The following is a 25,471-nucleotide window of genomic DNA, read 5'->3' on the forward strand; positions in this document are numbered from 1 at the left end:
TCCACCAGGTCATGTAAAATCCCAGCCCGAATCCAAAGTCTTCCACCAGCCAGCTCAGGGTGGGGGGATGTAGGAGCCAGTGGGCATCCCTACATTTAAAAATCACTGTCTGACAGGTTTCAGTTTAGGGAATTCCTTCCAATCCAGGGTCTAGGGTGCTTTCTCCCAGCCCAGAAGCTGGGAATATCATGACCGTTTTTCTTCAGTAAGAACGAGGAACCTCTGAAAGGCAGGGTGACTTACTCAGAATCGTACAACTAACTAGTTAAACAGCAGAGGCGGGATTAGAACTCACGAGGTGTGCATCTTCCGTGTTTTATCACAGTGTCTTAAGCCTCAAGTGTTAACTGAGACAGCACCAAGTCTTCCAATGGAGGGAAGCTGGGTAGAAAGAGGCAATTTTCTCAGGATTCTAGATGGAGGGGCAAGGGGCGGAGGGGCTGCCTGTCCACATGGGAAGAATCCAGGGCCTCTGGGAGATGCTCTAAGGCAGGGGTCCTCAACCTCTGGGGTCTAATGCCTTATGATCTGAGGTGGGGCTGATATAAAAACAATAGAAATAAAGTGCACGGTAGATATAACGCGTTTGAGTCATCACGAAACCATCCCAGCCTGGTCCCTAGAAAAATTACCTTCCACGAAACCAGTCCGTGGTGCCAACAAGGTTGGGGACCGATGCTCCAAGAAGACCTTCCCACGCCTCTGGCTGAGCAGGGCGCGCTACACATCACTGCTTCCGCTGGGCCTGGAAGCCTGCCACTTCTCACAAGCACTTCTGACCTCACTCTTGCCTGCTCTGTAGCTCTCTGTCACCTTTGGGATAAGGCCCAAACTCTTTAGCCAGGCTCAGTAAACCAGCCTCAATGAGCGGCTTCATCATCTCCGCTCCTACCTCGGGGAACACCGTATACCAGCGATACAACGCACAGCCAAGCATGCTCCATCTCTCCACCTGCCTCTGCCCTTGGATGCTCTGGTGCTTCCTCCCAGAACACCCACATGCGCCTTACTCAGCCAGCCGGTCACTTCCATCTTTAAGACAGCTGAAGCCATCAGCTCCTCTCCTACAGCCATTTAGCTAACCCCCCAACACTTCCTCAGGGGCTTCCCTGGTGGTTCAGTGGTAAAGAACCCCCTGCCAATGCAGGAGATGTGGGTTCAATCCCTGGGTCGGGAAGATCCCTTGGAGTGGGGCATGGCAACACACTTCTGTATTCTTGCCTGGAGAATCCCATGGACAGTGGACCCTGGTGGGCTACAATCCATGGGGCCGCAGAAGAGTCAGACATGACTTAGTGACTAAACAACAACAACATTTCCCTAGTAAAGATCTTGTCACCCTGCTGGCAAGAGTCTCCTCCAAGGCTGGCCTCTCCCTGGACTGGGAGCCCCCTATCCAGAAGGGCACTACCTTATCCCCGCTGCCTGCTCTCAAATCATCCTAGAGTGGACACCGCATCAGGACTCACTGAATGGGCACAGTTTGCTCGCTGACAGGTGCTTTCAAACGCATTCCCTCATCTCTGCCCTGAGAGAAAACCTCTCTCTAGGTTACCCAGCGCCAAGGTTAGCGAGCTGTAGAGGCTTTGGAGGGGTTCAAGCTCTTCAAACCTCTCCTGGCAGCACCTCATCACCGCCCCCCCCCACCACACACGCACACGTGCCCGGGCGACCAGGTGACGACGATGCTCCGATTTAGGAGAAGGGCTCACGGAAGTCTTGGCACACGGTGAAGGTCACAAAACTAGCAAGTGCTGGATCCACTTCCCCTTACTCAATATTTAACGAACTTTAAAATGGGTTGATCTAGGCTCTGTCACACTAATACAATCTCACCATCAGTCTGCTCATCTGCAAAATGGGCCCATGCCAGGGAACTTGAGAGGGGGTTTTGAGGGATAAACAAGGCCCAGGTTTCCCAAATGGTGGTCCTAAGACCAGCATCGAAATTCCCTCAATGTGACAGTTATAAATGCAGATCCTGGGTCTCAACAAAGGGAAAAAAAGGAGGAGGGGGGGATCTAGAAGTCTGATTTTTAAACAATGCTTGTTATCTGATGTGCAGCCAAGTCTGGGGACTCTGAAATTCCAAGGAAAAGCCTGACACGTGGTAGGTGCTAGAAAAATGTTAACATCGTGGTACAGAACCGGCAGCATGAAGACATAGATTGCTGTGTGCCCTTGAGCAAATCACTCAGCCTCTCAGAGCCTGTTTCCTAGTTAGTAAAATGGCTCAAAAACAGAAACTGCCACCTCCCAGGGTTCTGGTGAGGATGATCTAAATAAATACACTTCTTGTTGCCTCCTGCCCCACCAGTCCCATCAGCTTCAAACTAGCCCCCAGTTTGCCTCCTTTTGCTGTCTCCATTTACCCCCAGAGACCATTTCCTCCAGCCCAGAGCGGTACACCAGCCTAACAGCACCCACTCAGCCCTCCTCGATCCACTCCCCACACAGAGGCATGAGTCAGACTGTGTCACGCCCCGCTCAGGATGCCCCTACGGCTTCCCATCACCACTGGAATAAAATCCAAACCTTCCAGGCCCCGCACATTATGGCCGCTGACTGCTTCTCCTTCTCCCAGGGGAGTCGAGCTGACCCATCCAAGCTAAAGGAGACCCTGCGCAATTCCCTATTCGCTTTATTATTGACAGTAACTCCGCCTGTTTCCTTTACTTCCTGAATTAAGGTGTGGGATGTTTCTGTTTCTTTGCATCATTGTTTGCTGTCCTCTTTCCCATGAGACGTCAGTTGCAGGAGGAGAGGGCCGCGCCTCTCTTGCTAACCGTAATACACTTAGATCTAGCACATCGCCGGGCACTCGGTGGACGCTGCATAAATACTGAATGAAGGGGTGAGTGGAACAGTTCAGCACCACCCCCAGCACTGAAGATGCAGCAAACGTAGCTCTCTCCTCCCCCTCCTGCATGTGCTCCCTGCCTCTGTCCCCGGAGCCTTCAGGTAAAGGACAACTCCCGTACTCGGGAGAGGAGGGCCAGCAGTGCCCAATGTCATCGCTGCTTTATTTGATTAGCTCTGACTCCAGCATCCGGGACACGTGTGCTGGGAGCCAAAGCAACTGTACCCTGACCTCTGGTCCACGCGATCCCATCCTTATAACGATTTCCATGACAACGGCCACAGAAAGCCAAGGCTGTGAATTCCCTTTGATAGGAGCCGGATGCAGAGACGGGGAAGAAGGACTTGCAGAAGAATGAAGCTCTTTGATTCAGCGCAAGGCGCCTTCATTAAATACCACTATTTTCCAAGAACACACGTTTTAACCCTGCAGAGGGAGATTTCTCATGAATACTTGAAAAAAAAGAAAAACAGAAAAGGAGAAGAAACAAAACCACTGCAGTTCCTTTTCAAGAACATTCACCTCTGGGGTGAGGGGGGCTGGATGGCATCAGGAATATTTTGATGGAAGATGGGCTGAACACAGGGCCCCCTGCCAAGGGGGCTGCATGAACCCGAGATGCCTGAGAGATGACTGAGTGCTCGGACATCCTGCCCGCCTGACAGAGGTGGCTCAGGTCCTCCATCCGCCTGGTCACTCACATAGACAGGAAGAGGCAGGGTGAAGCAAAAGAGCTCCCAGATTCTGCACTTGGACTCATGAGCCCTGGATTTTAATTCCAACCCTGCCACCCTCCTGCTGTGTTACCTTGGGTACACTGCTTCGCACCTCCAGACAGAACCTTCCCATCTGTAAAATGGGCACAGTACCACTTGCCCTTCCCCAGGGATACCACTAGGATCGAGGGAGGACACATTCAAGCACAAGTGATTCTAATGTTCTGCCATAGCTGTGAAGAAAATGACTGACCAACCGTCCGGGTTTCTCTGGGACTGAGGGCTTGCCCAGGACAAGGGACTTCTAGTGCTAACTTTGAGGACAGTCCACGCCCATCACGTCTCCTGAGGTGGTCGGCTCCCTCTTGGCCTCGCTTCCCATCCACCTCCAGTTCTCCTCTGAGGCAGCCAGGGACGGTGGGGTCTGGAAACCTGGGTTTAAATCCTGACTCTGCAATGTCTAGCTGTGACTCAGTGGGTCACTTCCCCCCTCTGCCACTCTGTCCCCTCGCTTGTGAATGGAGGTGATGAGACTCATGTAGGATTTGCATGATCAGCTCTATCTGTTTCATACCCAGCTCTGCTGGTCATCACGCATGCGCACACACAGGCAGACACAGACACACACACAGGCACGAAGACACGCTGTACTTGCCATTCCGCCCCAGGGCCCTGATCTGTCCAAGGCCTCAAAACTCATTTGCTTCAGCCACAAAGAAGGGAACAGGCTCCCCAGTCATTTATAAACCCCTGTCCTCATGTATCACATCTGCATGCCCCCCCAGCCCCCCATGCCCCCCACCTTTCCACAGGTCTGTGAAAGTCAGAGGTCAGGGCTGTGTCCGTGTCCACATCTGGGCAGCGTCCACACTGTCCCCCTGCTGGCTGCAGTACCCTCCCCACCCAGCTCTGAGAGGCCCATGACGCCCACCTGGCTCTGCACCTTCTCCAACTCCTCCTTGCTGACCGACGTCTTGCCGTCCTCCATGGTCCCCAGCAGGAGCTGCACGTCTGACAGCAGGGCGTGAGTCCTCCTGAGGTCCCTCCGAAGACGCTTCTCCACGTCAAAGTCCCGATGGCCGATCTGGAAGCCAAGGGAAGTGTGAGCTAAGATGGAAAAGCAGTGGCCAGGGCCCAAGTTCTCTGGAAACAGGCTCCCTGAGTTCAGATCCTGCCTCCACCACTCATACTGTGGACCATGGACAAGGCCTTTCTCCTTCCCAGGCCTCAGCCTCCTCGCTTGTGAAACAGGAGTGGCAGGGACCACACAGGGCTGCTGTGGAAATTAGGTGCTTGGTCCAGGGCACGACTCACAGCAAAGGCACAACAGTCTGAGCTGCTGTCATGACTGTTTCACACCCCGGGGTGATCCAAGCCATCCTGGCTCCTAATGTGAACCAGAGCATCACCTTGTGAGAGCCACCATGTCAGGTGTGGCCCTCTGCTGAAAGAAGTCAGGACAGCAGTCCCCTCCAGGGGCAGAGACTGGGCAATACAGGAGGGGCACTGCTTAGCAGTGCTATGAGTGGCGCTAATCTGAGTGCTGGCTTTATGGGTTGATGAAAATTCCATGCTCTATACAGGTGGGGCGAGGTGTGCGTCTGTGTGTGTACGTCACACATCAGTAAACGGTGTTAGAAACAGCTGTGCTGCTCTTCAAGGCCTAAACGATGCATTTCTGTCCCTCGAGCTGGTCTCTTTCGCTAGTGTAAAGACAGACCAGGGACTTGCCTGGAGGTCCAGTGGCTAAGACTCTGAGTTCCCAATGCAGAGACCCCAGATTTGATCCCTGATCAGGGAAATAGATCCCACATTCCACGATGAACACTGAAGCCCTGGCACAGACAAATAAATAAATAGATATTTAAAAAATAAAGTCACACAAATTAAAAGAAAAAAAAAAAAAAAGGCCATTTTCTGCAGAGGAACCTTGCCCAGAGGCGAGCACATTCTGTCACCCAGGATCCTGTCCTTCAAAGGACCAGTAGTCAAGTGGCCCCTGAAGAAGCCTCAGCCTGGACTGCACCAGGGCGGATTAGATTCATTGACAACTCCCAGTTGCCAACAACACAGGCTGAGGCAAACCAAGGGAGGTGAAGAAACACACAGGGGCCTGATGAAATTTCGACAGCCCACAGTCTCCCCTAGAAACAGAACAGTGACTTCAAAAGCATTGGGGCTAATGTCTCTGAAAGAAACTAAAGCCCCATTCTCTGCAGGAGACCAGAGGAAAGAACATGGCAGCATTGTTGGGGGGGGGGCGGTTTAAAGAAAATGGGGTGTACGTTTGTCCTCCGTGGGACCCAGTTTCTCCACCCCTGGATACCTGTGCCTCCACACCAAGTACAGCCAATCCCTAGGGTGTTAAAATGTCCCAGGGTATTTTAGATTTAGAATGAAGTGGCCCAGGCTTAAAACCCTGGTTCACCACTTGTTGGACGTGGAATTCAGGCCAAGTCATGCCACCTCTCTGAACCTGAGTATTTGTAAAGGAAGAGATTAAAAAAAGAAAAAAAAAGCCTCTGTCCTCCTTGTTGAGATAAGACAGGGATCAGACATGATAATGAATCAAAAAGTACTTTGTACGCTGCCTAACGCTTTACAAATATCAAAGATTATGAGCGTTGTCTGATGACCTAGAATGTATTCCTCTAGACTTTACATGACTATTATTTTACCACCAGTTTTGAATTCTTTGAAAAATGAGTTGATTCTTAGAATACCGCCTCTTAGTTCTCAGATACATTGCTTTGTTAAGTTTAAAATGCTGATATATAGAGCCGAGCAGCTGAGGACTGGGCATTCATTGTTCCAGGCCCTTTGTCACATATTACCACATTTTACTCCCATGATAGTCTCTTTATAGTGACATTATTATTCTTGCCTTTATTAAAATAGTAATAGCTTATACTTAGAGGGTTTGCTACGTGTCAGGCACTGTTCTAAACACATCTGAACATATGGAATCCATGTGGTGAATCTATGGGGTGTGAAGTACTGATTCCCATTTTACAGATGATGAAACTGAGGTTTACAACAAAAGTGAAGTCACTTGCCCAAGATCATAAGTGGCAGAGCTAGGATATGAACCCAGTTTTACTGACTGCAAAGAGGTAATTTTAGTAAAATACACGATGAGAGAGGTTATGTGTTGCTCTTTTTTTTTTTAAGGGTGTTACGGAGGGGCAGAGCATTCCAGCTCAGGCTGGCATGGGATTATTGAGTCTCAGGTAAGCAGGAGCTGGTGAGCTGAGGCATAGGAAGGACGCAGCTGAGAAACTGTCCTGAATATGCCGTGCTGGGGGATTAGCATGAGGGCAGAAAGCACAGACAGGGCAGGTGGCAGGACGAGAGAGGCGCTCTGGGGCCCGCTCACGCCTCCTGCGGTGTGTGGGGCGCTTCAGCGGATACTGTCACAGGGAGATGGAGGCGCAGCCAATCAGCCCAAGGTCACACTGCTCCTCAGTGTCCACCGGGGATCGGAGCCCAGGCAGTCCATCATTAGAATTCAAGTCTCTACCCACCGCGCCTCGTTACACCAGAGCCTGGACTTACTAACTCGAGAGCCCGGATTCTCGGCCGTGATTACGCTCAGGCAGCATGCTTTTGCGCCTTTCTCATTTTTGCATCTGCCCTTGCTCTGCACACATCCTAAAGTGCTTCTCATTCTCCTGTGGGGCAGGTCGGTACCGGGGACATTCCGGGTGACTCCATTCTTGCTGCCAAAAAGACTGAAAATGCTGGCACCATCTCCTTTCCAGAGGGATCATTGCAAACAAAATTCACAACAAAACCTCAGACCAAGTCATCCTCCCCTTCATAATAAATTGCTACACTAGAGGAGGAGAAAAAAAAAAAAGCCCCAAACTCATTAGGTTAATGGGAAATAAATGTCATTCTGCAAGTTTACATTTTGCAGCACATAGATTCAAATTTAGATAAAGCCGGTGAATAATTAACCAATAAATCTAAATGATGTTCAGTGTTGTTGTGGGAAACTCTATTCCAACCTCGATAGTCTCACCGTTTATCATAAAGCTGTTAGGGGAAGCTGTTCAATATCTGCTGACAAAGAACTCTCTAAGCACTTTTAACAAATGATCTAAATATTAGGGACAATCAAGCCACTTTACAGACAGGAAAATTGAGGCTTGGAGAGAGAATGTATGTAGCTGAAGGTTTTATAGCAAATTAATGGCAGATCTAGATTGCTTGATAACATTATGAAAAAAGATGGTCCAAAAGAGATAATTCTAGTTAGCTGAAACTTAATCATTTTTCAAGCAGCATGGTGTTAGATTTTTCTTAAAAAAAGGTTTTCCAATAATATAGATCTCACTTTGAATGCAGCTACACCACTGATAAGCTATTGATCTTGGGCAATGGGCTTTACCTTTTGAGCCTCACTTGTTTCATTTACATAAAGGAACAAATAGTATCTATTCCACAGACTTGCTGTGAAAATTAAAGTATGTCAGAAAAAAATTATGGACTTACCTAAAAATGTATGGGTAACTACCAAAGGAACAGAAATACGGTTTGTAGTTTTAGACCCAGCAATGGAATAAAAGGGATCATAGAAGACATTATCGATCTGTCCCAAAGCAGGAAAGGGAAAAAGGAACAAGCAAAGAAAAGGAGTAATAAACCAACAAAAACTATACACAAAAAAAACCAGAAATAATTTCAAATGCATTGATTATTATATAAATATAAATGAATTAAATTCTCCAATGAAAAGTTACAGATTAAAGTACTACAAGATATTGTTAAACAGTATCCAGCTCTTTAAGGTTCACACACAAACACACACAAGGAAAGGTTAACAGCAAAAGGATAAAAAAGAAAAAAAGATCTTGCAGGCAAACTAAAAGAAATCAAGCAAAATAAAATAAGGCAAAAGTAATTCATGGAGAAAAGAGGAACACCATAAAGGAACAACCTACAATGTGCCAAGGAAATAAAGCAATAAAATAAACTTAGATGCACTGAAAAACATAACCTCAAAATATGGAAAGAGAAAACTACTATACAGTTATAAGCAAAGTATATTCCCATTTACCATTATAATTAATCAAAGTATAGAAAAACATTTGACTCATAATAGCCATAGAAACTATAAGATTCCTAGAAATAAATCTAACAAAGAAGCTCAGGACTTCTACAGATGAAAATAAAATACATACTAGAAGGTTATTTATTTATTATAAATTATTAATTTATAATAAGAAGTAAAATATTTATGAAAGCCACAGATATATGAAGAGATATAGCATGCTCATGATTGTAATGGTTCACTATTTAAAAAAAAAAAACTATGTCACTGGTTCCCAACTAATTTGCAAACCAATGCATTTGAAAATCCCATCAGGGTATGCTATGCAATCTCAATAAGAAGATTAAAGGATCACAAATAGATAAGAGAATTATAGAGATGAGCTGTTTACAAGTTATCAGACCCGGCCATTAAGACCACATGATGCAAGAACTGACAAATAAACCAATTAAACAGAATGGATAGCCCCCAAACACAGACAAACATAAACAAAAATTGTAAAAAAAAAAATCACTCATGAAATAAAACAAAAGTGATTTATATCAGGAAAAAATAGATTCCTACCTCACACATACCAAAATAAAAGCTAGGTGGATTAAAGACTTAAAAGTGCCCAAAACTTTAGAACTTTTCAGAAATATGGTGAATTATCTTCATGAACTCGGGTAAGGAAAGAAATCTTAAAAGCATCAACCATAACCAGCTAATAATACTATTTAAAAAACACTTTATTAAGTAAAAAACATTATGTAGTTGTTGTTTAGCTGCTAACGAGTATCTGACTCTGGCGACCCCATGGACTGTAGCCTGCCAGGCTCCTCTCTCCATGGGGTTCTCCAGGCAGGAATACTGGAGTAGGTTGCCATTTCCTCCTCCAAGGGATCTTCCCGACCCAGGGATAGGACCTCTATCTCCTGCATTGATGGGCAGATTCTTTACCACTGAGCCATCAGGGAAGCCTCTAAAACATTATAAGCAAAATGAAATGCTTATCCACAGAGTAGGAGCTCCTTCCAAAATATACAACCAAAAGTGGATTAGCATCTTGGATAAGGGTCATGAATAATGAATAGAAAAAAGAGGAAGACCAAACACTTTATGGGCACAATAAAGGACAGAAATGTTATGGACCTAACAGAAACAGAAGATATTAAGAAGAGGTGGCAAGAATACACAGAACTATACAAAAAAGGTCTTAATGAACCAGGTAACCACGATGGTGTGATCACTCACCTAGAGCCAGACATCCTGGAATGTGAAGTCAAGTGGGCCTTAGGAAGCATCACTACTAACAAAGCTAGTGGAGGTGATGGAATTCCAGTTGAGCTATCTCAAATCCTGAAAGATGATGCTGTGAAAGGGCTACACTCAATATGCCAGAAAATTTGGAAAACTCAGCAATGGCCACAGGACAGGAAAATGTCAGTTTTCATTCCAATCCCAAAGAAAGGCAATGCCAAAGAATTCTCAAGCTATCACACAATTGCACTCATCTCACACGCTAGCAAAGTAATCCTCAAAATTCTCCAAGCCAGGCTTCAACAGTACGTGAACCTAGAACTTCCAGATGTTCAAGTTGGATTTAGAAAAGGCAGAGGAACCAGAGATCAAATTGCCAACATCAGTTGGATCATCGAAAAAGTGAGAGAGTTCCAGAAAAACATCTACTTCTGCTTTATTGACTATGCCAAAGCCTTTGACTGTGTGGATCACAACAAACTGTGGAAAATTCTTCAAGAGATGGGAATACCAGACCACCTGACCTGCCTCTTGAGAAATGTGTATGCAGGTCAAGAAGCAACAGCTAGAACTGGACATAGAACAACAGACTGGTTCTAAACTGGGAAAGGAGTATGTCAAGGTTGTATATTGTCACTCTGCTTATTTAACTTAAATGCAGGGTATATTATGTGAAATGCTGGGCTGGATGAAGCACTAGCTGGAATCAAGATTGCCGGGAGAAATATCAATAACCTCAGATATACAAATAATACAACCCTTATGGCAGAAAGTGAAAAGGAACTAAAGAGTCTCTTGAGGAAAGTGAAGGAGGAGAGTGAAAAAGCTGGCTTAAAACTCAACATTCAAAAAACAAAGACCATGGCATCTGGTCCCATCACTTCATGGCAAATACATGGGGAAATAATGGAAACAATAAAGTGAGAGACTTTATTTTCTTGGGCTCCAAAATCACTGCAGATGGTGATTACAGCCGTGAAATTAAAAGACTCTTGCTCCTTGGTAGAAAAGCTATGACCAACCTAGACAGCATATTAAAAAGCAGAGACATTATGTTGCCAACAAGGTCCTTCTAGTTAAAGCTATGACTTTTCTAGTAACCGTGTATGGATGTGAGAGTTGAACCAAAAAGAAAGCTGAGCACCAAAGAATTGATGTTTTTGAACTGTGGTGTTGGAGAAGACTCTTGAGAGTCCCTTGGACTGCAAGGAGATACAACTAGTCCATCCTAAAGAAAATCAGTCCTGAAAATTCATTGGAAGGACTGAGGCTGAAGCTGAAACTCCAATACTTTGGCCACCTGACTCAAAGAACTGACTCAGTGGAAAAGACTCTGATGCTGGGAAAGATTGAAGGAGGGAGGAGAAGGGGCTGACAGAGGATGAGATGGTTGGGTGGCATCACCGACTCAACAAACATGAATTTGAGCATGCTCCAGGAGCTGGTGATGGACAGGGAAGTCTGGCATGCTGCAGTCCATGGGGTTGCAAAGAGTCGAACATGACTGAGTGACTGAACTGAACTGAAACACTATAAACGGGTAACTCACATAAAGAGAAAATCATAATAAATATGAAAAATGCAGAATTTCACTAGTAAAGGGGGATAAGCAGTACAATTTAACACTTAGTAACTGGTAAAGATTTTCAAATGTCTGACAGTGCCATGTGCTGGGGGGATGTGGGGAAGAAAGAAAAAACTGCTGATGATGGACTTCTAGTCCAGTGGTTAAGAATCCAACTGCCAACAAGAAGACTTTAGGAGAAGTCCATGCACCGCAATGAAAAGTAGCCCCCGTTCACTGCATGTAGAGAGATGCCGCACGTAGCCAACGAAGACCCATCACAACCAAAAATTAAATACATCAACTAATTAATTTAAATATATTTATAAAAATTGCTGGTGACAACATAAACTGCCGCTATCACTTTGAGGAACAATATGGGCAACATCTGATCATTCCAAAATGGTACATGCCTCATAGCCAGCTATTCCTCCTCTAGCTTCATACCCTGGAGAAGCTCTCCACCGCTGGGAGACATGTAAATATCCACCAATAGAAGAACAGGGGTGAAAGAAAACGAACACTGTGAGGCAGTGTAAAAGGATGGATTAGAGCTACACGTGCTAGCATGGAGGAATCTCAAAAACATAGCACAGTGGGGGACAAAATAAAGGCAGGGGGATTACGGTCCCCGACCTCAGGAAAGCAGTCCCCTCTGGGAAGGAAGGAAGAAAAGACAGACGGATAGAGATACGGGAGACGAGGAATGGACACCAAGGGGCCACCAACTGTTTGGGAAATGTTCTGCTTACTTAAAAAACATCTGAACCCCATGAAGCAAAAAGTTAATTTATGTGAACCCTGCCCCCCTGGTGCACAGACATCAACTACACTGTCTGTCCCACTCTCTGTCTCACTGAAACACTTACAAGTATGTAACGTGCTAAGTTATTCAAAGGCTCCAGCTCGGTGACTCACACAGAATTAGCATTTCATTCACTGAAGTCATCTTCTCTCTGCATGTCAAATTTCAGACTTTAGCAATATTTATAAAAACTTTTCTTTACTGGATTAATGCCTTTGTTTTCTCAAACGGACCATGCTGGACAGAAGGTGACCTTTTCCCAGTGATTTTTTTAAATATTTCTTTTTATTTATTTGGCTGCACCATGCACAGAATTGTTAACTGTGGCATTCGGGCTCTTAGTTGTGGCATGTGGACTCTAGTTCCCTGACCAGGGATTGAACCCTGGCCCCTTGCATTCGGAGCATGGCGTCTTACCCACTGGACCACCAGGGAAGTCCTCTCCCAGGGATTTCTGTCATTCCAGAATCAAACACTGGGGTGTGCTTTCTTGCACGGAAGCCACAAAGGCGGCAGAGCCTCAGTGGCTTGTGCACTCAGTGGCCCCAGTTTGCTTGGCTGAAAACCCAGAAAACCCAGAGAAGGAATAATATATGGTCCTCCCTTGATGCCCTCCGCTTCCGGCTCTCACTCTCATGACGGCGGTGGCCCCGCTCTAGAATTCACTCATTTACTCAATTAAAAACAACAACAACATAGTGAGCACCTATTTGCCCGAGGCCTGGCTGACTACTGGGAGGGGACCCGCAGCTCTCTGTGAACAAGAGGAAAGACTGGGGTGGGGGTGGTGATGCTGACAGCAAGATTGTCACTAATTAAAAGACAATGAACACATTAAGCAGATACATTAAAGAAACGTTCCAGTGATATTTTAAAGGAAAATCATAGGAGCTGCTGGCATTTCTCTCCAGTGCGGGGGTTCACGGGGCAGGAGCACGGGTGGGGGAAGGAACATCCCAGGGATGGAGGAGCGGTCCCACAGCTCCGACACCCGGCGCTGGCTCTGCTCACTGCTTTCTCTACAGGGGTGCTTCTCTGTAAAGGGGGAGGCTGACTGTCCTGGAGGGACACTTGGTGGTGTCCGGAGACACTGCTGGTTGTCATGGCCGAGGGGCGTGCTTCTGGCCTTTACGAGGTGGAGGCCAGGGGTGCTGCTCAACAGGCTGCAACACATGAGACAGTCCCCTCGCCTCCCTCCCCGCATCGACAACAAGGAGAGATGCTGCTCCCAAAGTCAGGCCGGCAGCGCTGCCCCGAGCACCCTGGTCTCCGTCAGGCTGGCAGCGCTGCCCCGAGTGCCCTGGTCTCCGGCGAGGGCGGCAGCCCACCAGGCTCTGCTCATCAGGAGCTCAGGGAGCTTCATCAGATCACCCAGCACCGTGCAGACAGGAGCAGCCCAGCCCCGTTGGCCTGACTCTGCGGCCAGCAAAAGTCCGGTTCTCACGAGGGCAGCTGTGAGCACAGTGGCCGTTCACAGTCACCCCACCAAAGCGAAGGCCGTCTACATGCTCACCCCAGCAGTGGCTGAAGGCAAGGCCACCAGGTCTGGCACTTGTGGCCAGACCCCCTCTCTATATTCTCAGGGGTTCTTCCAAGAACCCTGCTGTGTGAAGACCACCCCCCCCCCGCCACTGCCCACACACACACACAGAAGGTCCCCTGTGAAGCGGCGGTGAGTGAGGACAGACAGACTGGTGGAGCAGAGGGCGCCTGGGAGGAGCAGGTGGAGGCCAGATGACAGGTCTAGCCCCGGCCTGGTCCTAAGACCTCGGCTCCCCGCCAGCCTCCCCAGGAATCAGCTCTCAACCGGCCCGGGGCAGGGACTGTGCTCTCCCGACTGTCTGCTGCGGCTCCCCCTTACCTGGTCGCAGAGGGTTCCGATCAAGCCTTCCAGGTCCTGCTTCTCGTGGAGGACCATCTGCTTCTCCTCGTACTCTTGCTCCAGCTGCATTTCCAGTTGGCGGAGCTGTGGGCACAGACGGCAGACGCGGGCATGAGACACGAGCACTCCATCTGGACAAATCCCCCAAGGCCAGGACCCTCTGGAGACGGGGCTGGGGGTGCGGAGTGCATGGCCGCTTGCCCGGTTCCACAAAGGCTGACCTAGCAGCTTGGGCAGGGGGAGGAGGTATTTCTGCCAGAGAATTCGGAAGCCTAAAAGCTCAGGAGCTGGACCATTATGGGGAGCCCCCTGGCATTCACTGTGGAATCCCCAGCCCCAGTCCCCTGCCCATTTCCTAACAGCTGTCTCCTTCCTCTGCTGTGGCCTCTCTAGAACAGGTATAAGTCTGGGCGCATGGACTTTTTAAGACTGTACAGCATCATATCCTACACATTAAAATGCATTCATCTCTCGTATTAAATACACCTGTTGCTGTTTAGTCACTGGGTCGTGTCCGACTCTTTGCAACCCCATGGACCATAGTCCACCAGGCTCCTTTGTTCTCCAGGCGAGAATACTGGAGTAGTTTGCCATGCCCTCCTCCAGGTGATCTTCCCAACCGAGGGGTTGAACCTGTGTCTCCTGCTTGGCAGGTGTGGATTCTTTACCCTTGAGCTACCTGGGAACTATAATGCAGCAAAAGTTGCATTTGAGATTATTTGGTGTCTGGACTGCAAGTCTGTCTCTCCAAAATTCCTAATGTTGATATCCTAACTCCCAAGGCAAGAATATTTGATGATGAGGCCTTTGGGAGATGGTTAGGGTTAGATGAGGTTGGCAGGTGGGAGGAGCCCCCATGCTGGAATTAGTGCCCTTACAAAAAAGAACCTCATTTCCTCTCTCTTCCCTACAAGAGGACACAGTGAGAAGGCAGCTGTCTATTTGCAAGTCGGGAGTGGGGCCCTTGCACCACACCAGATCTGCCAGCACCTTGATCTTGGGACTTTCCAGTCTCCAGAACTACGGGAAATAAACCTTTGCTCTTTAAGCCCCACTCTCCACCCCCAGTTTTGCTGGAGTAGCCCAAACTGACTAAGATTATGGCTCCGAGCAGCTCTTCTAACTCACAGTTGGCTCTGATTTCTCAGCAGAGGCAGGCGCTCCCTGCTGAAGCGGACGCCCCACGGAAGCCGTGCTGTGCAGCACTCTTCTGCACCGGCCTCACCCCTTCCTCCTGCTCCATCCTGTGCTATCAGTGGACTTCCCTCACGGATGGGAAAACCGAGTCAGAGAGAGGTCCTGAAGCAGAGACCCCTAGGTCAGCTGCTGCTGAGAACGGTCAGCATTCCGTCTGCTGGCCTGGGCCCCTCCGCCACCACCAGTCAGCAGCTTTCCCACCCAGGTCACTAATGATTGATTTCCTGCCACGGGGAGAGACAGAGCCAGCAGAGCGGTCACTGGACGTGCAGGCAAGTGCTAGTATCTGTCAGAGGAGAGGCACACCTTTCTCTGACCTCACTCCCCCTCCTTTATCTGTCCATGAAGAAGCCTCAGGAGGGTCTGGGTCACATCTCCAGCCCATCAGGGTCCTGGCTTGGGGCACTCACAACATGTTTGAGGCGCTCCTGGAACGCACTAGCAATTGCGCCCCCTTCACCTGACGGCACATGGGCAGGGACTGGGTTTCCACCTCCTGACCCACGGAGAGAAAAAATAAAGTCCTGACGGATGGTCATTTCAGAAGACAGTTCAAGACTTTCTTTTAAGAGTGAGAGACACAAGGCAGTCTGCTCACACCTGCTGAAAATGAAGACTGCAGAAGCTGAAACTCCTTTTGAAAAATGTACAAAATAATAAAAGCTATGTGTCAAGCGAGGCAGTTTTCTAGAGAGTATTCTGTAGAACATTTCTACATGGTAACTCTCAGCACTTTGCAGTTTATAAGGCACCTACCATTCTTTGATCTTATTCTCACAATAGCATAGGGGAAGGAAATAATTTTCTCTTATTGCTCCCATTTCACAAATGAGAAAACTGAGTCTTAGGGAAGTTAGGAGACTTACTCAAGGGCACACAGGTCTGAATGAACCTAAAATCTATGACTTTTTCAACTCCGGGAAGTTCTGGGAAGAATGTACTTGGCCCCTTGGGAAGATCTGTGTGAATACCCAGAGGGGCTGAACTGTAAAGGAGCCCCAAAAGGAGTATTTGGGGAGCAGGCCGGGCAGCAGATGCAGCAGCGTCAACCACTGGGAGTGAAGAAGGGCTCGGTTCTTACAGGCCGCCCCCCCCACCCAACCCTGAACAGTGACGGGGTACCGAGGCAGCCCCATCAGCCCAGAGGAGAGGCCCATCTCCCGCCAGGGTCCTGACGCCACCACGGCCTCCTCCAGCCCCGCCCAGGATCATGCTCCTGGGGCAGGAGGTGGGGAGTGCAGCGGGGGAGGAGGGGACTCTACAGGACGTCAAGTCCCTGCACCCGCCTTCTCCTGGGATGGAGCAGGCATGCCCAAGAGCAAGTCAGCCAGGGGGCTGGTTCCCAGCTGCCTCTGGGAAGGATCGGCTGCCTGGAAATCCACACACACACCAGTACTGCTTGTTAAGTTTCCAGTAAAGGATGAGGACGTTACAAACTCTGAGCCATGGCTCCACACCTGTCATCTCTTGACTCTTCCCCGTGACCCTGCAAGGTGGCCACTGTTATCCTATTTCACAGATGAGAGAAGTGAGGCTTATCAGCAAGGTTATGTGATTTCTCCCATGCCCCACATTTGATAGCTAATGGAGTCTGAATTCAATCCAAGCCTCTATGACTCCAAATAAACTAGCAACATCAGCTTTCTTGTGTGTCTTATAAACTGGCTCCGAGTGACCAATGGTGGATATGGAGAAAGCAGCTCAGGAAGGGCATGGAGTTTGGGTGGAGCGGGGGTTTACGATCACCTTCCCAGGATCACACTGTTGTTGCGTTGGAAAGGCAAACACTCATACCAAGAGTCAATGAGTTCCAGCACCCACGCTCTCAGCCCCTGCAGTCGGAGGTCAATGCAGAGACGTTGTTTAGGGAGCTAATATCAAGAGTCGACCATGGGAAATGGTACTCGGCCCCTTCTGGGAGATGCGCAATGTACCCAGGCTATGAAGGGACTACAGAAGTCCTGCCCAGAGAAAGCCTGTTCAGAGAGGCTTAACCCAAAGCTTCTCAGCAATTCCGTTTTAAAGATTCACCTTATAATTCACATCAGTAAGTGCATCCATAAGGAGGTTTGTCTTGGTGTTGGTTATAATAACAGAAAATCAGAAAATCCTAGATGTCCAATGATAAGAGACTTGCTTGTTGAGTAAACAAGAGCACAGGCCTTTGGTGGAATACTTTCAAGCCTGTAAACATGTAAATTAGGTCCGCATGTACTGACAGGAGAGGAGGCCCAGAACAAACTTGAGAGGGAAAACAGCAGGCTTCAAAGCAGCACGACCCCATTTAGGTAAAATGGTATCTCTGTACATGTGCTCGTACGGGCACAGAGAAAGAAAGAACATCTAAAATAGTAATAATGATGATGTCTTAAGATTTCAAGCGCTTGCTGCCTTCTTATACACTGTTTGAAATGTCTGCAAAGAGCTTGGATAAAAATGTAAGAAACGATTTGCAAGGCAAACCAACCAGAAGGGATTAGTCCCCTTCTTGACACATATACATCCTTATCCAGGGCGTCAGCCACATGGCACTCTGGGCTCTTGGTAGAAGTCTAGAGTGATTATGCTGGACAGTTCAGAGGCTTCTGGAAGCCCCAGAATTGTAGTTATTAGGACAGGTACTTCTGCTCCAGCACCCTCGAAAGCACTTCCTGAGGAAGCTAAGCTCATCCCAGTCCCCGAACTCCCCTTGCTCTAAAGACGAGGCACCCAGACTGGCCCCGCCGGGACCCCAGGGCACAGCTGTGCTCACGGCTCATGTACCCGCTTCTGGCAGGACTGGCGGACGTCCTCCAGCTCCTCCTCCTTGTCCTCACGGTCCTTCTGATGCATCTGCTTCATCCGTTCAATCTCCAGTTCAAACCGCTGGCGGACCTGAGGGGGCAAGAACAGCGCATGAGAGTGACCCCCACCAACCACGTCACCCTTAGCATTTCAGCTGTGTTTTTGGACAGCATGGGTAAGAGTCAAGTTATCCCCGCCAGGCAGCCAGAGAGGTCAAAAATGGTAGATAAATGGCCCAAATGCTGCCTCTGTCCCTTCCATGGTCATAACAGAGGTCACTAATGAACTGGACTCTGTGCCACTGAGTTGAGACGTGACCTCAGAATCCTTCTCAACGCTCTTAAGATGAAATGGGTTTGTCATCCCTGGAGCAGGCATCAGGGAAATTTTTCTGGATGGGTGGCCAGGTAGGTGGGTGAATGACAGAATAAGTTTCCTTCTGAGGATAGGAAACCCTGGAGAGGGAGGTGACACGCCCAAGATGTGACCTTTGATTAGTTACCTTTCTCTGTAGAAAACAGCCTCCTTAAAATACACTGGTGAGAATCAGCATAATGCCTGGCACAGAAAGATTCCTTTTTCTTTCCCTATTATTTTTCAGAGTTAGGACTAGCCCCTCTCTACCTGGAAGCCTGACATTACTAAGAACTGTGTTCCCATGAAGGAGAAGGGTCTTTTCAGTGAGACCCTCCAAAACCTGCTCTGCGATGTTTAAACTGTGCCATCTTATGTACAAGAGTCTAGAATTGGAAGCACGATCATGGGAGTCAATTACAGTTTAAGAGTTTATTTCCTTTTTCTTTTTTAAAAATTACAGTCAAGCTAACAGTGTATGTAAATACTTGAAGTAACACTTGCCGCACAGCAAGCAGGATCTTAGTTCCCCAACCAGGGATGGAAACTGCAGCCCCTGCATTGGAAGCATAGAGTCTTAACCACTGGAGCACCAGAAAACTCCCAAGAGTTTACTTTCTTGATTTTCATAATTGAGAGACTGACTCAAGCTCTTGCTTGTCAAGTTTTGTGGCATATTAGAATTACCTGGTGCCCTTCTATTTTTTTTTTTTTTTAAATTCAGTTCCAAGGCTTCACTCTAGACTTCTTGGGTCAGAACCTCCAGGGTACAGACCCCAAGAGCCTGTACTGGTAAGCTTTCAATGATCTGCACTCTTCCTCGCTGTGAGTCACAGAGCAGCATGGAACCCAGCACGGCAGAGGGCCAGACTGCAGGGGCAATCAGGCCCTGACCGTCCGCCCCGCACTGCCCTGCACCTCGCAGCAAGCTTTCACGAGGCCACAACTGCTGCCCCTGGCATGGACATTCAGGCGAGAAAAGACAACGGTGGCCTTTTCCAATGCTGATGATACTCTCCACGATGTAGGACCATAGTGAAGAGGAAAAAGAACTGAAAGCATCAGAGCCCCGTTAAGAATTCCCGGCAGAAAGCAGGCTCACTTTAAATGCCAACTTCCTTCCCTGCTGCCTTTAAAATGACAAGAGGTTATGAGGAGGTAATCCAAAATGAGGAGCTTAAGCAAGTAAATATAATATTCCTTTTTCATTTTTTTTCTAGGCTCTTGGATACTCCTGACATCTGCAATACCATTTATGTCAAGCTTATGTGAGTTAACATAAAATTTCCTGGAAAAAGTGTTATGTTGTAATCAATAAATATCTCCTGGATGTCTACAATAACCCAGAGCAGTACAAGGTGATGGGCGAGGCTGAAGATGAATGAGAAGATGAATGAGGGGTTGAGTCAGCCTCCTGGGTAAGCTGGGAGGGGCGGGGGGCTGGGCAGCTGCATTCAGCTCCCTGGGTCCTTGAGGTCAAGGCAGCACATTTCTGCTTCCCAAGCACATAATGGTCCCCTGGTGGCATCTCCCAGAGTTAACTCAACTTTCCAAAGTGCTTGTTTTATTTTTTTAAAGAGTGCTTTTTAAAAAATGTATTTATTTATTTTTGCTTATTTGGCTGTGCTGTGTCTTAGTTGCAGGATGTGGGATCTAGTTCCCTGACCAGGGGCTGAACCTGGGCCCTCCACATTGGGAGCGAGAGTCTTAACCGCTGAACCACCAAGGGAGTCCCACTCTATTCTTGACTCTGGGCTGCTGTGTAACACTGTTCCATCCCCTCCATCCCTGAACGACCTGCCCAGATGGCCCACCTCCATCACGAACCTTCACAGATTCACAGCTGGGGTTGGAGGGAGGCTGGGGGTGGACAAGACTCTGACTTCATTGTACAGTTGAGGAGACTGAAGTCTAGAGAGAACAGGGGGCTCGCCAAATGTCCGCAGATCCCATCTGCATGGGACCATCTTGCAGCTCCTTAGATGCCATGTGACATGCCATGTGACACCCCTGCCTCTATGCCTTTGCATGGGCTGTTCCCCTACCTGGAACTCTCCTGGTCAGACAACTCAGACTCGTCCTTCCGCTTTCAGCATCAGTAAATGTTACTTCCTCCAGGAAGCCTTCCCTGAGTACTCCAAATCTGGTCCCCAAACCAGACCTGCAGGTTACACCTTCCCATAATACTCAGCATGACTCTAACCTTCAGGAGGGTGGACACCACATCATCTTGTTTACGGTTACACTCCTAGCATCTGTCCAGTGCTTGACACACAGTAGGTGCTTAATAAACACGGGTTTGACAGACTGATCAAAGAAGCTCTGTCCTTTTCTCAACCTCTCCAGACTGTCCCCACACTTGCCACACCCAAGTCTCAGTGCTCAGCAGATTCCATCCAGATGGAGCGGGGATGAGTGAGAAGTAAGGCCAGCAACTGGGCCTATCCCCAACCACCCCCACTCCCCCATCCGCCTTCACCAGAGCAGCTCAGAGTTTATCTGCTTTACGTATTCATGCTGGCTGGTCAGATATTCTTGAAAAAGGAGTTCCAATCGTAAAACCATTTCAAAATAATTACCCCTTCTGAAGTCCCATGTGAGAAACTGCTTTAGAACTAAGCATCAAGGGAAGCCTCGCTTCTCCTTGAAAACTTGGCTTATTTTTATCTTGGGGATGAAAAAAGCATGTAAGTCACACTGCCCTTTTCTCTCTGGCCACCAGGAATTTGAAAGCTAAAACTACTGAGTGTGTGAGAGTGTATGTTCTGCGTGTCTGCATATTAATTCACTCTTCCTTAGCACTGGTTTTAAGTTGTGTTTTTCTAGTTTGGCTTGTTTTATTTCTTTTTCTATTTTACCACACATACATCTTATAAGATCCCTTGACTTCTCTGTGGAATGACTGGGGCATATAAACAAACAAGCAGACAAACAGAACATTCATCAGGTGCTTCATCGAGGGGGCTGGTACCAGAGTCTCAGGGCATGTGTGTGTTCGTCGCTCAGCTGTGTCCGACTCTCTGTGACTCTATGGACCGTGGCCTGCCAGGCTCCTCTGTCCGTGGAATTCTCCAGGCAAGAATACTGGAGTGGGTAGCCATTCCCTTCTCCATGGAATCTGGAGTCCTGCCTTATTCCACTTACTCTGCATTTTCCAAAAATCAGGGCTCCCACCTCCCTGGAGGCTGTGCCCAACACAGGTGTGTGAGGCACTGAGGCATCAGAGGGCGCAGGCCGCTTTTTCTATTTCTGAGCCTCGGCTTCCACATCTGTAGAGCGGAGGAAAACTCAGCCTATAGATTTCATGTGGAGATTCATGAGATGATATGTGAGGAGAGCTTAGGACTGAGTCTGGTACCCAGACAGTGCCGAATACCAGACATAGGGTCAACAGTTATTTACTGAGTACCAGCTATGTACCTGGCCTCATCAGGAGATGCCCTAATAAGCAAGGTCAACCAAAAAGTCCTCCCGTCTCCATAAAACACATATCCTAATGGGGAGAAAAGCGTTGAGCACATTTTGGAAAACACTGTTGCACATGATGGTAGGTGCTGTGAAGGTGAGAGAGAGTGAATGTGGAGTTGGGGTGGGACTGTTTTTGAGAAGGAGATAAGGGTGAGCTTCTTGGAGGAGGTGATGATGACGCTTGCAGGATGGTAGGAGGGGGGCTCCATGAGGGGTCTGAGTGTCAGGCCCAGGGGTTCTGAGGTTCTCTGGGGTAATAGGGAGCCACAGAAGAATGAGGAGCAGCTGAGTGAGGTGGCGAATTTAATCACAACCTCCCAGCCCTTCCGGGGCAGGGCACCGCTCTGGACAGGACTTTCCCACCTGCTCCAGCTGCCTGATGGTGTTTTCCTGCTGGTTCTGGACTTCCTTGTGCTCGAGGGCGCTGGATTCCAGCTTCCAGAGTCTCTCCTTCAAGCCCGCAACGCAGTTCTCCCCCAGAGAGGGTGACCTCAGCAGCTCCTGCTTCTGGGCCTGCAGCATCTCCACCTCCTGCTTCAGCTGCAAGCTTTCCTGCTCCTTTTGCTGCGGAGACAAAGTGGGCAGGGATCCAGGGTCACGTGACCACACTCCCCACCCCTCCCCCACCCCGAGGACACCTCTAAAACTGGTGGGAGGGTGCTTTCCACTTTTCAGAGCAGCCCTTGCCACCTGGGCCTTGCAGCCCCTCGCTGTGCCCCCTGTGGGACCCCGAGGGTCCTCCTGGGACAGCTCAGACAGGCACGGGTGGGGAGTCGGTGGGAAGCAACACCCTGGCCCTAGAGCTATACCTCAGAGTGCAAACAGGAGGTATTTTCGCCATCTGAAAGCTGTGCGCCTGCCGAGGCTGGGCCGGAGATGTTGGAGCCGGGAAGCAAAGTGGCCAGAAATGACTCTTCCAGGTTAGAAGGTCGGAAGTCTGGGCGTGACCATGAGGGGGCTGCATGCCAGGCTCAGAGGCTCTCCCAGGGTAACGGGGAGCCACAGCAGGCTGAGGAGCAGCTGAGTGAGGTGAGGTGCCTGTGTCCCATTTAAATAAAATCCCTCTGAGCTGCAGCCTGCAAGGGGCAGGCCCTGCCCCTACCTGGGTCTACAGCTAACTCCGCTGTGCCAGATGGGCACCCAGGTGGGCACCTCGGAACTCAGGCAGGTGCCTGGAGCAAGATAGTGAGGGACATGGAGCTAACAAGGCCTGCTTATCCACCACCTGCCACCCATGATTTGCTGATGCAGGCGCGCTGGGCTCTGTGACTCTGGCGGGCTGGCAGAGCAGGACAGTCACACACGGAGCTCTCTCCCCGGCACCACGTGCAGTGGGGGTGCGCGAGGGGTTTCCTGAGACCCAGCGACGGACAGCCCGGGCGGCGCTGCGCCCCCACCCTCACCTTCAGGAGCTGCTGAAGCCTGCCCAGCTCACACCGGGTGCTGGTGTTCTCCTGGGCCACTTTCTCACGGAGGCCCTTCTCAAACACGCACTCCCCCAGGGCCTGGGCCAGCTGCGCGTCAAACCTGTCCAAGCAGAACACAGGTCATGGCACCCGGGGGTGGGGGGTGCGCCTGGGGCAGGGCAGGGGTGGGACTGGAGAGAGGCCGTTAGCTTGTCGAGAACCGCTAGAGACAGACAGACAGTATCAGATGATGGAGGGCTTGTGGATATGGGGTAGGAATACTGAACACCAGAGGGCGACTTTGAGGGTTTCTGGTTTCCAGAAAAATACCAAACACTTATTTAAAATATGATAAAAAAAAATAAGCAAAATTAAAAATAGAACAAAACTATATAAGTAGAGTATAAGAACAAAAAAACTAGATATATAGGAAAAGCTAATCTATCAGGTTTGCCGACATATGTCAAGGAGCTTGAACTCTACAAGCCCAGGCTGGTGTTTAATACTCATTGATCAGTGAATGAATGTGTTGATCAGCACAAACAAGGGACAATCAGTATTTCATATTGTGCAGGGTCCTGTGGGGCTCACGTACACATCAGCCGTATCAGAGCATGGTTATTACAATAGAACATGAGACAGTTATGCATTCCATCTTGTCCGCATTTGGTTCCTAAGCAGAAACCACAAGGACCAGACAGCCCTGTGGGTGCCGTCAGGGGATCAGGAAACACCTCATCTGGAGCCCACCTGCCCCTCCACGATGGTGACCACTGGGTGAGAGGTGCTTCCTGGACTGGGCGTCATTTCACACAGCTCTTTCAGCTTCTGTCCCTCTCACAGGTGAGGAAACCTGCAGAAGGCTCTGCCAAGCCTCAGGAAGATGTGACTTTGGTCAATAAGATGTGGCTTTGGCCACCTGCTCCAGGGAACTGGGTGTGGCCAGAGTGGCTGAACTGGGTGTGAGGTTTCAGCCTTGGTGAGAAGGTCTCCCTTGTTACAAGGTCATCCAATGTCCCTCAACGGTAGATGGTCAGTCAAAGCCTCAAGACTGCAAAGAAAGTCAACTACGGGTCATATGAGGGAGCCTCTACTGTCGGAAGGGCCCAGGGGCTTTCTGATTGGCTCCTGGTGACGTCATTCGAGAGGTGCTATTGGCTGCCTCTGAATGGCAACATTGTGATGATGGTAATGGTCTGACAGTTTCAAAGCGCCCTGCTCTGAGCTGGGCTCCATGGAGTCCTCATAGCAGTTCAGCAGGAAACACATCATAGCCATTTTGCAGAAGAGAAGACTGAAGTTCAGAGGTCCCCGAAGCGGGTCTGAGCCAGCCTCTCTGCTGACTAAGGAGGTCCGCCAGCCACCTGCTCAGGGGCTGCAGCAAGCAGGGGAAGACTGTGGAGGCCAGACAGTGACGGACGTCTTCAAGGAGTCCTTCTGGGCCACTGGATGCCAGGAAATGCCTCTAATAGACCCTAACTCTTGGAACACACTGTCTGACCAACTGTCTGAGGCCAGATGAACTCACTCATGGCCTTCACCCCTCTAGGAGCGGGCCAGGGGTCCAGCCTCCCACTGCTCCAGCACAGGCCTTACCCCTAGGGCAGCTCCAGTGGCCCTCGGAACTGAGCTTTGTGACCCGTGAGTAACCGTGGCAATCGGGCCACTCTGAACTGAGAGGCCAAGGTGGGCCAGGGAACCTCAACAGCATGGAGACATCCCTCCACCCAGAGCCCAGTCAACTATGGAGGCACTGCATTGACGCTTTGATTAAACATAAAGAGGTGTGAGGAAGTATGGCTAACTTCTCCATCTCTCCCTCACTACATGCATGCTACCTGAATTTCCACCATGAGAGACTTCTACTTGCTCATGGGCTCCCAGCTAAAATGCGAATCCACCTAGAAAGGTAATGGCTGCTATTTGCAATTAGCATCAAAACATAAGCTAGCTTCTGCCAAGAGATGATCAGGGAGTAGAGGAGTCCTTCTGCATCACAGGGGAGGTGAGCTTTAAGAAGAGATGCAAGTACGGTGAAATGGGAACTCTCTGGGGGCCAGTATCCGGAATGAAGGATTCTGTGCAAGGTGAGTGGTCACGGCAAACACCAGAGAGATGGACTTTTCTGGCTGCATAAACT

General features: G+C 49.1%; 1 protein-coding gene across 6 annotated transcripts in view; it reads right to left on the minus strand.

The window, feature by feature from the left end:
- MYO18B (myosin XVIIIB) overlaps positions 1 to 25,471 on the minus strand; it is a 221,852-nt gene that overhangs the window by 78,715 nt on the left and 117,666 nt on the right. For all 6 annotated transcript variants that reach the window (XM_043901502.1, XM_043901506.1, XM_043901501.1 and 3 more), the window contains exons 30-34: positions 23,329 to 23,452; positions 22,289 to 22,489; positions 18,083 to 18,193; positions 14,102 to 14,206; positions 4,508 to 4,660 (exon numbers count right to left, since the gene is read on the minus strand). In XM_043901502.1, coding sequence (XP_043757437.1) covers positions 4,508 to 4,660; positions 14,102 to 14,206; positions 18,083 to 18,193; positions 22,289 to 22,489; positions 23,329 to 23,452 — 694 coding nt within the window. The remainder of the gene's footprint in view (positions 1 to 4,507; positions 4,661 to 14,101; positions 14,207 to 18,082; positions 18,194 to 22,288; positions 22,490 to 23,328; positions 23,453 to 25,471) is intronic.

This window comes from Cervus elaphus, chromosome 5, assembly GCF_910594005.1.
Source record: "Cervus elaphus chromosome 5, mCerEla1.1, whole genome shotgun sequence".
NCBI classification, from domain to species: Eukaryota; Metazoa; Chordata; class Mammalia; order Artiodactyla; family Cervidae; genus Cervus; species Cervus elaphus.